The sequence below is a fragment of the Jatropha curcas genome, chromosome 5 (genome assembly GCF_041381405.1).
Source record: "Jatropha curcas cultivar XTBG-Jc1 chromosome 5, XTBG_Jcur_1.0, whole genome shotgun sequence".
In the NCBI taxonomy this organism is placed as follows: Eukaryota; Viridiplantae; Streptophyta; class Magnoliopsida; order Malpighiales; family Euphorbiaceae; genus Jatropha; species Jatropha curcas.
This window is the reverse complement of record NC_143155.1, coordinates 25340893-25352349: the sequence shown is the minus strand read 5'-3', so window position 1 is coordinate 25352349 and position 11457 is coordinate 25340893. Positions and strand designations below refer to the sequence as shown.

At 30.5% G+C, this 11457-nt stretch overlaps 3 protein-coding genes across 3 annotated transcripts; 1 reads left to right on the top strand and 2 right to left on the bottom strand.

Moving 5' to 3' along the window:
- Positions 1-7: 7 nt before the first annotated feature.
- LOC105649982 (spindle pole body-associated protein) lies at positions 8-2709 on the bottom strand. The gene is made up of 3 exons (XM_012236834.4): positions 2352-2709; positions 1369-1510; positions 8-292 (listed from the first exon to the last, which is right to left on the bottom strand). The coding sequence occupies exons 1-3, from the start codon at positions 2645-2647 to the stop codon at positions 212-214; spliced, it is 519 nt and encodes a 172-aa protein (XP_012092224.1). The 5' UTR covers positions 2648-2709; the 3' UTR covers positions 8-211.
- A 569-nt stretch (positions 2710-3278) lies between these two features.
- On the top strand, positions 3279-4759 carry LOC110011091 (NAC transcription factor 29). Its single transcript, XM_020685659.3, has 4 exons — positions 3279-3483; positions 3631-3766; positions 3870-4168; positions 4410-4759. Exons 2-4 carry the CDS (start codon positions 3646-3648, stop codon positions 4491-4493), a joined length of 504 nt encoding a protein of 167 aa, XP_020541318.1. The 5' UTR covers positions 3279-3483; positions 3631-3645; the 3' UTR covers positions 4494-4759.
- Positions 4760-5418: 659 nt separating this feature from the next.
- On the bottom strand, positions 5419-6953 carry LOC105649981 (uncharacterized). Its single transcript, XM_012236833.4, has one exon. It carries the CDS (start codon positions 6419-6421, stop codon positions 5522-5524), a length of 900 nt encoding a protein of 299 aa, XP_012092223.1. The 5' UTR covers positions 6422-6953; the 3' UTR covers positions 5419-5521.
- Between the last annotated feature and the right edge of the window lie 4504 nt (positions 6954-11457).

Sequence of the window (11457 nt, the reverse complement as noted above, 5' to 3'; positions counted from 1 at the left end):
TTACAGATATTAAACATGCTTAAAAACATGTGACTTGATATCATAGAGTTAAACAGTTACAGATCTGCACATTTCCGAAAAGGATCCTATCGAACTAGCCAAATAGAGCTTGTAACATTTTCTACTTACATTTTCTCTACAAGTTAAAATTACAAATATTTATGCATATCAAGACGGAGAGAATTGACAAATCCATTTTTACTCTAAATCATTAGATCTTCCTCAAACCATATGTATCTTCAACACCATTTATCACTTTTTTTCTTCGTTCAGCAATCATTTCTGCATATGCCTGTCAAAAAAGAAAAAAAGAAAAATTTGCAATGCCTTGCGTCTTTTTCTGCTGATTTTGTATTCTAAATAGAATATCACAACAAATACAATTACTAAACATGCAAAAATGAACATTGCTCCTTTTCAGATAGAAATTCCTTGTGAGAAAGCAAACAGAATATTATACTACTTTCCTTTTGCTTTAAACAGAAAATATTATACTACTTTCAAAAAATTCAAAAAAGGTGAGCTTTATTTTTTTGCAAGTGGTGTCAAATTTTAATAAAACAAGCATATATACAAAACTAAGAGGTGCATGATGGACTTTAAAATAAAATAACTTGATAGTGGTGAATCTTCTCTTTTTAAGCGAGTCTAAGATGCAACAATGCATGACAACCTTTCTAGGATGCCTCAGTACATAGTCATGGGCATCCTAGAGATGTGGAACAACCATTTAAGGACTGGTATCCAATGCTATAAACAACTTCCACACGTATTTGTCAAGCAAATTTTGAACTTCAAAGATCATAATTTAAACATCAAATCATCTCATTCCATAAATTCCCAGCAAATTCAAATGTCATTATTGTTTATTCTGCACCTTAACGCCACAATGTCATCTGATTTTTGAAGCCCTTTAAGCACAGACAGTTTCTTCCAATATCAAACATTAAGTAAAAAAGCCTTTTTTTTTGTGATATCAGGGTGATGTCTAGCCCTTATAAGTTAGGACTGACTAGCGGACAGACATAGTTATTGCTCTAGTTTGAGAAATATATTCTATTTGCATCAAGCATCGCCTTATTACTCCAATTTTAAATTCCAAAACAGAAAGAGGGTAAGCAACAGAGACTCCTAGTTAACTGCTTGAATCAACTGTTCTGACTTGCAACAATATGTGGCCTTTAACCAAATCCAAACTTTCATAAGTTGAATACAAACAATAAAAATTATGTAACACAAGGATTTAAAAAAATGGAAATGATTTGTAACTCCCAACTTCAATAAGCATAATAAAGAATAAGAGAAGCTAATACGCAAATATTAATTGTTAGCTAATACGCAAATATTAATTGTTAGGTGATGTGATACCTTGGGATAAGAATACAGAAAAATGTACCACCAGCTACAAGTTAAGAAGAGCACAATACTAGTAACTACAACTGAGTGCAAAATCAACCAACTAAAGGCAATTGCCAATACTCCAGTGAGTGTTATTGTCCATGGTTGACACCTAATGCCAAAAAAAATGAAATCAATCAAATAGCACCCTAAAACAAGCACAAATGCATGCAAGTATGCTCAAATCGAATTTAAATAAAAACATAAAGATTATAATTTAAAGCAATTCTTACACAGACACACACACACATATATATATCAAAATGTTTAAGGGTAATATCAACATTTAAAACTACTGACTCGGTGTATGATTTTAAAAAGCATGTTCCACATCAACTATTTCATGCCAGTTTGATCCAAACTGGAAATCCCTCGTACAGGAAAAGATTAAAAATGTCTTGCATGTCTTGCATTTAATCATACTCCATCTACTCCCACCAGATTCCTCTAGGAATTACATTCCTCTAGAGAAGCAGTTCATTTTCAGCCATCAAGAATTCGCGAAAGACCTAAAGGTATGAATCCATCATCTTGAATGTGAGAATTATGGAAAATGGGATCCTTAACAATACCTAAGGCTATGGAATTTTATGATCTCATGAACAATGTTTACCAGTAAGTGATCCAATGACTTCATCTTCAAAAGTAGCCTCATTCCTAATTTCCAATTGAAGAACTTGAAACAACTTAAAAGAGAAAAACCTAATGGAAATCAAATTTTGGTGCCAGTTCCAAACATGCCTGTAAGTTTCCCTAACCAGAGATAGCTCTACGAATTATAACAACCAAGAAATTTCACCTATCCTTAAAGAAATTCAACTGAAAACATATTATGCTGTATAAAATCAAAGGAAGAAAAGCAAATTCTAATTCAAATATCACAGTTCTATATAGAAGCAAATGTCTAAATTAAGTTATTTGTATGTATTCACGAAGAGAGTATCGAGGCTTACCATGACGGCTTGGTGTCCCAAACAGAGTCATATTCGAGAGAGAGAGAGTTGAGATAGCCATCCATATCATCAACTACACCATTTTCATCGAAGAATTGAGACTCGTTTGGGTCAGTTGATGAAGAATTACCTCCAAAAACTATAGTTTTGCCTCGTATCCTGGCAGAATCGAGAGTGTTGGAGGATATGCGGGGCCATGAAGGGGATTTTGGTAAATCATTTCTTCTTGAAGAGGAGCGATTCGGTCTCAATGGAAAAGAGAGGGAGAGCGGAAGCAAGAGAGATAGAGTTCCCATTGCTCTCTGTTGCAAATTGCAAGTTAAAAGAAAAAAAAATTCGGGGGTTTTACAGTTTGGACTTTGGAGCAGTATTTAACTGATTGAAAACGAAAGGTCGTTATTTATTGTGAGCCTAACAAATGCATTGTCGTTAAACGACATCCAACATTTTCTTAAATCAACTTATTTTTTTAATTCATCAGAGGCTTTTACGTGCTGAAATAACATTACGAGCTATACAACAGGGATACTCATCACCTTGCCTCACCAAACTGGTGACAAAAACTGTGGTCAGGAGATCCAACTCGAGAACACTCACTCCTCGCATAAGTGAGAAGACCAACCAAATCACCACCTATTTGGATTCTTAAATATAATATTATCGAAACTTATAATTAATATATTGTTATAATTCTCTGATTTCATTATAAATTTAAATATATTGTTTATAATTTTAGACTTTTTTTTTTTTTTTGAATGGAAACATGTTATAGTTCTATAAGTTCAAAATTTTAATACTTTTAATTAATTTTAATATGAATCATAAAATAAAAGGAAAAAAAAAAAGAATCCTTTAGAAAATATTTCCTTGACCTATATATATATATACATGGAAGTTAACAATCCAACTCAGTCTCGCTATAAGAAGATCATCCAAACATGAAGCGTAAAATAGCAGGATTCTCGAATCTAAGAGTCCTATTCCTGTCTCGAATCCAAGAGTCCTATTGATAAAGTTTTTCCATAATATGAGCCATCAAATTCGCACAAGGTAAGTTTTTTTTTTTTTGGCTTTTATAGGTGTTTCAGATGGTATATGCAGTTGATGCCGTCAACATTTAAGAAGCTTGCAGGTAACTCTTTGCTGCCATTATCAAAAATCTACTATTATTTTTTGTTTAACGATCTTAATCTTTTGAAGTTTTCGTTTCCGCTTGCAATTAACTTGTACAACTCTTGCAGTTTAGTCTATCAGTGAATTCTTTTTTTGGTTTTTTCAGGTTAATAAAGCTAATATGGATTCTGACCAGTATATCATAAATCAACTAATCAACAAATTTATAAGTCAGCCTGTTCTCATACGTGGATTAATTGTAGCAGATATTCAACATTACAACCCACAAGATATCTTCTCATGTTTGTCTTCGGATCTTCTATGTCTTTCAACTTTCTTGCTCAAAATTATTAGATTCAAATTGACGTTTTAGAGTGAATATTTATGTGCCTGTGGGCGGTGCAGTAGCTGATATGGCAACAAATGCAAATGGGAATAAGGAATGCTACATTTTGACGCCACCAAGACGATTTGTATTTGTATTGCCATGGTTCCCAGTTCACCGAGCAAGAAATGGATACTGGAAGAAAGATGGATATACAGATCTTGAAATCTATGGCAATAATGGAATAGTAGGAGTCAAGCAAAAGTTTCATTTCTATGAAGGGGGTATAAACAATGGCCGAAAAACAAATTGGTATATGATCGAGTACAGTTTGAAGGAGCATTGTTGCTCAGTCACATGCGACCATGAGAACGGAAGGGTAAGATTCTAATGACCAAGATTACGTTTTTGGTATTCCTGTTTAAACTGCAGTTTGAATTAAGAAAAAAAAAAAAAAAAAAAAAAAAAAAAAAAAAAAAAAAAAAAAAAAAAAAAAAAAAACCGATTGAAAATGTTTAGCCCTTAGTTGAAATAATTAGCAAATAAATATACCTGTTTCAAATCCTCAAACATTTCTCTTCACTTTGTGTCTCTGATCAGTACATTTCTCTGTTTTTCAGCTGGAGAACTGGGTTGTGTGTAAAATCTATCAAGATTTTGGTCCAGATCACTTGACTTCAGAGATACAAAAATTGAATATTTAGAACAAGAGCTGAAGCATAGGTTTGCTAATGGTTGTGCTTTAAGCTGTTCATTTGTATCTTTTACTTTGTACAAGTTGCTAACATATGGGAAGAAATTATCAATTTCAAGCTCATTTCAAAACCAGCTTTAAAGAATAAGATCCATTTATGGCAAAAAAATGCGTAAATGTACTAAATAATGGAACTCTTTTTTCTTTCAAATCACCAAATTGTCAATGTATTAAAACACAAATACCAGTCGCACTTTTAGTACACCACCAGTATCAGCTACGCATCTGCCATCCTCTCTCTGAAACTAGAGCAGCAAAAAGAGTTCATCTTTTACATTTAATAACCAATGCTTGTGAATGGAGCTGTAACTCCCGCTTAGTTTGATCTGAAATCCTTGTTATACCTACCAACCGATCCTTTGAATTGGATTGGATTACCCTAAAGAAGCTTACTGCCACCAACTTCTTATTTTAATCTTTTATTGAGATTAGAAAGGTCATTCCAAACCAAATGTCCAAAATAAAAGATTTATATTTTTGTGAAACCCGGAACACTGGCATGACAAACCAGCCATCTACCACTATAGTACTACAGTACTACTGCTGGTAAACAAGAACTCACATGCAACAAGATCAAAATAGTTACAACTCACAAGTAGAGCTCCATATTCCAAGAATAAAGACATCTGCTACGAGGAGTTACTCTCATTTCCTCGAAATAAAAGCCCCTATTTCGTTCTAACAATAAAAGTGTTCACGGGAGTACAGAAAGGAAAGCTTACTGCAATACCCCAAAAAGGTGTCACATGAGTAGAACATAACTTGCATTTTGCAACCTCAGAAAATCAAAACATGAATTCTTAACTATATCACTAAAAGCAATTAAGAGAAATGGGTTAGTGCAACAATATAACAAGTTAAATTGAAAAGAGGAATGAAAAGAAACTTATAATTGCATTTACCGTATCTCTATCACATCATTCTTGAAAACATTGCAGGAAGTATCTGCTAAAAAACTCAACAATTGAACATAAACTTTTATTCATTCTTCCAAGCATACAATATAAGTGAGAAACCAAGACCTTGTAATTGGTAGTCTCTGAATCGCTGAGAGTATGACCAAGTCAATACAGAGGGGTCAAAAACAGATTGGCTAGACCATAATTTCTCAGCAGATAGGCAAGTTTGGAACATGAAAACTGCATTGCCCATTGCATTACCAAATAACCAGTTATGGACATCCCAGAAGACTTCAACAGGGAGCCCATCCACCAATATGGTATGATTGCCCCGGAACTTCCACTTTAGTCTCTTGACCTGCATTACTATCTTACTATCAATGCGGATCACAAGACATGGATCTTTAAGATCAACCGTATCACATTCGATTGTGACATCATGCATCTGCCCCTTATCACAAAACTGAGCTTTTGCACCATAAAACTTCTTCCCAAAAATATGCTCCCTTTTAGCAATAAAAATGGCAGCGGAATGTATCGAGGCATTATCAATTTTCTTGTATGCTTCTTTCTTCATATCTCCAAGAAGTAACACCATATCTTGGTTAAATGCAATAGCTAAATAAAATCCTTCCAAAGGTTCAGGTCCAGAGCCAAATTTAGCATTAGATAAATCCCAATATATATCAATTTTACAAGAATCAACCTCTAAATTCTTGCACCCTTTTCTTTTAGAGAACAACCATGGTTTTATATCAACTTTACAAAGACAATGATTAGCTGAATCATCAATTGCAACACTAAGACCTTGACCCATGAGATTCTTAGTCCAAGTAACAGTAATTAAGCAAAAACGACCGCGTAATTTACATTGATAAACACAAGTAACCAAATTCTGTGCAGCTTTTGTGGTGTTTGAAGCTGATGAATCAGCTACTTGAACTCCACTTTCACCAAAACAAGAAGGGAAGTCCCTCATTATACCAAAACAAGAAAACCCAATATCTTTCTCTACAAACCCTTAGCACTCCTTGCCAAGAAAAAAACAAAAGAATCTAACAAAACATAGAAATTTACAGTACCTCACTTGTCAAAAAAACATGAACAGGAAAACCCATAATCCAAAAGCTCCAAAATCAGCTTCTTCATGCTTTAATTTGATCTGCTATTTACGATTTTTGCTCCCGGAACTGAATATGTGAGAAAGAAAGGGAGGCAAAATAGAGGGAGGACTTAGATTTGGTTGATTTCTAAATGCGTGTGCTTGGATTATCAAAGGAATTTGTAGAGAAAATAAATAATTAATAAAAAGGAGAGAGAGAGATGGGGTAGTGAAGGGAAGGAGAGCGCTAGTCACATGGGAGAGGAACCATGAAAGAGTAAAAACTAGAAAGAAAACGGCAAGCTGGATGTTTGCTGGAAAAGGACTGGTTATTATACTACACGTTACACGAAAGAGAGAAAAGCTAAAGCTATGCCCTTTCTCTTTCCTTCTCTCTCTCACACACATAATTAAACTAAATTTTTAATTTTAATTCATTTTCCTCTGGTCTGTAATTACAGGAATCATAACGGGACTTCACCTTTAACTGACATAACACATGCATTAGAGTTAAATAAATCAAAAATTAAAGCTTTAAAACGCCAAAACTTTTGTAATTTTCTTTTTTCCTGTAATTTCATTTGATTACTTTTTCGTGTTGAATTTGTATTTTTTCTTTTTGACAATACTTAATTGCAGTGAAGAAAATTAAGAAAAGAAAAGGAGTGGAGTGAAAAGGGAAAGGTCCGAAAGGAGAATTAGAAAGGAAGGAAACAGACAAAGAGTGTAATGGTTGAAATAGAATTAATTTATCATCATTTCCTGCTACTGTTAAGTTTGCTTTGTCTATATTATTATTACAATTAATTGCACTTGCACTTATGTTTTTTCCTTTTTTTTTTTTTTTTTTTGCCCTATATGGTTGAAAGCATAATGACAATTATAGATATTAGGCCTCTATGTGTAAATTTTTGCAGTATGAGATATTATAGGTTAGGTTTTTTGGGTGTTGTGATTGGATTTGTAACTTTATAATATATTGATCGTCTTGAGTATATGAAGTAAAAGATTTAAACTTTTATTCATAGCTATATTCTCCTTTTAAAATTTATATTTGAGCAAAATTGAAAATAGTGATAAACAATTTCAATTTATTTATCCACTTTTAAATTCAGAAATTCCAAATAAATTAAATAATAAATTTATTAACTAATTCTAACCTGACTTTTAAAATTAAACAGACCTGTTTAGATCAAACCAAATCAAAATCAAAATCAGTTCAAACGTTCTTATTCGAAACCATATCAAAATTAGTTGAAGAGGACAGACCTTGTCTTGTTTCAATCTCTCTATGGTTAAGAACCGAAACCAATTGATAGAATCAATAATTTTAGATTTTTCTAAAATTAATATCGAAATTATGCTGAAACTAAAATTAATGAATTCAGATCCTAAAACAATGATTCTAACTCTAGTTTTCCAAACCTTATTGATTCATAATGAATAATAAATGAACCGACCACCGTATAAATTAAGTAATAGATATGATACACGATAAAAATATTAGGTGCACACACTCAACTAACCAAATTCAACCAAAAAAAAAAAAAAAAGTTTTATGTTGACTAGTGAAAATTTATAATCCTTTAAAAGAAAATAGTAAACATCAATTTATTTTTTTTCTGAACGTGTTTGAAAGGATTCTTAATTTGAGAGTTATATTATCATTAGGCTGTGCTTTCAAAAGCATGAAAGATCAATTCTTAATCGTAAGACCAATGTGCAAATTATGCTATCTTCTTTTCTTTTTTCTTGTTCTTTTTTTTTTTTTTTTTCTCATTTATGTGCCTGCTTTCACAAAAGTAGCATAAGTCAACTACTTTACAACTTCAGAAAATGGCAAGAAAAGAGGACAGCCTTGGAGGGGAAAAAAACACAGAGGTGAAAGGTGTATGTGTATGATAAATAAAATAAATTACTATAAATTATTAAGTGGAACGTATATATTCTTGAAATTTTGATTTTTTTTTCAATATTATTCCTGATTTTTTGAAAATATACAACTAAATGATTTTATTATTATCACAAAAAAAGAGAAAATAAATTTGAATTTGGGAACCGTTATGCTTTACCATGCAAAAAAGAGTTACACCTCTGATAAATGTAATAAAATACATAATGCTGCTGTTGACTTCAATTTAAAAAGAAAAAATAAAGAGAAAGTAAATTAGATTAAAGTAATTTAATTTGTGAATGTTAAATTCACAGCTCAAATAGATTATATCCAGAACATAAAGAATAAAAATTTGGATTCCATGAAAATGCCAAAGAGAAAGAGGGATATGGAGAATCACGTGCACATGTAGGTGCTTGGTTGGCATGTCTCATGGGTGATCAGGAATCCAAATAAATGGTCTCCAATGAAAGTGATAGCCTGTATATATATATATATATATATATATATGATTGACTATCAAATTTCATAAAATATCACTTTATAAAAATTAGTGTGTTGTAAATTCTCTTCATGGATAATAAATTTTAAAAGTATTAAACATCTCAATAAAATCTTTAAAATTTTGAATCTTACAGTGGTTTGGAACAAATGAATAATGGTTGTAAAATTCATTTGTAAATGAATATGTCATGTTTGGTATGCTACAATTTAAAATAAAGAATTCAATTTTATTTCACAAAATTATGTTTGTAATAAATACTTAAATGAAAAGTCATTTATTTTTATTTCCTATAAGTAACACCGTTGATATAATACTTTAATAAAAATAAATAATAAACACTAATTTTATTTATTGCGTACAATATAATAACTCGTCTTTTTTATAATATAAATAATAAGTTCCATATAAATAAGTATACTAATATTCCACACTAATTAATTAATTATATAGGCAATAATATTCACCATAATAATTATTTTTAATTGATGTTGTTGATTTAAGTAATTAATTTGAAAACAAAAAATATTAAGAATGTTACTATTGTTTATAATTGCATTCGAAAACAATTGTTGAATTTTGTTAACAAACATTTTAATGGTCAATTTTGTGGAATTCATTTACAAATTCCATCAATTTTAGTAGAATTTGAGTTAGCTATACCCAATTTCATAGAATTCAATTCGCAGAATTCAAATATATTTTTTCATTTCAAACATAACATTTTGGATTTTCAAATGAATTCCACAAAATTTTATGAAATTCATTTGTTTCAAACGGACTCTTAATCATTTTTCTTTAACAAGAAACATTTAGGTTAATATCTTTCAATTAATTTAATTTGAAAACATAATTCAAACTCAAAACCCCTTTTAAAAAATAATTTATATGCCATTAGGTTATATAAATTTGTGGATATTTAACATTTTCTTCATCATTAACTATTGAGGCGTTGAATTTGATTTTTTTTTTTCTCTTGGATAAGATTTATCTACACACGGTTTATGAATGTGGTCCAATACATTAAACCGGTATATAAATATTTAAAAATTTATTATTGTTTTATCTTTTTTTTACATGAGTGATCAGAAATATTCTCATTACAATAAAAGCTTTAATTGATTTGATGTATTAAATGGATCCGTATATCTAAAATAGAAGAAAAACTAATAATGAGTGTAGGTTTTAAAAAATTGTGTTAGTATCAATCGCATGCCTTAAATTTGGATAATGAGATTAATAATTTTAACTCCATGAATTAACAAAAATTAGAGATTAATAATATAAATTGTTTCTGAAATAAAAAAAAAAAATCAAAATATTTGTTTGATGTCAACGTAGTTGAAGAAAATGGATTGGAGATTAGGTGCCCCGCACCACCTAGCAACAACTAATTTTGTTGAAGGTTGGACCGCCTCTTTGGAGTTGTAATCAATGACTTTTGTCCGAGTAATAAACATTTCACTCTCACAAACTTATCGCTAAAGCATTATTTGATCACCAATTATGACACTTAACCAGAAAAAAAAAAAAAGAATATATAATTAGTTATTATCATTCTTTTCTTTAATATTTAACCTACAATGTCAGTATTCAGTCAAATCATAAAAGTTCAAAGATAGAAAAATGATTTTTGTCCCAGACCATGATAAGTTAAATATTAGGGTATATTAATACATATGTATTACGTCAGAAAATATATATATATATATATATATGGGGATTGAAATTAGGGTTCCCAAATTGGACCTGGACCGATTAATAGCTTCAAAAGTGCCTTTTTTTTTTTTTATTGAAAAACTCAAAAAATATTGCATTTATAGTCATGAAATTTTCTTTTAGCAAAATAAATTAGTCTTGTATTTAAAAAGAATAGTGATATAATTGTGGCAGGAAAATTAGGTCATAAAGATAAAATTGGTGTCCAGAAAAAAAAAAAAAAAAAAGATAAGAACACAACAATGCATTTGGTTGCTAACATGTTCAAACTGGGTTGTTGAACCTGACATCAGAGGATTAGACTTTCCACTTGGCGGACCAACCCATCAACTAATGTCTCATCTCATCACAGTTATATTAATAATCGAAAATTATGGTGTTCGTGAAATTCTTAAACTGGTTTAATATTCATATTTTGGCATTAATTAATAGTTTTAAAGCACTTGTTTTTCAGATTATTGTAATTTATTTATACTATTATATAAACCATTTTTGCAATATAATATCTGCTTCGGATCGTTCGTACCATTGATCCAATGTTGATGTCCTGATTTTTTTTTTTTTTAATATGAGAATAATTTGCCAATCTAATTCTCTTAAATAGTCTCAGAGAAATAGTTAGAACAAGAATAATTCTAATTATGAATATATATATATATATATATATATATATATATATATATATATATATATATATATATATATTCTTTTATTTTTCAGTTTGCTGTCATTTCATCGAATATGGCAATCCAATTTGGCAAACTCAGACTTTTGACCTAACAACGTAGTCCGACACAA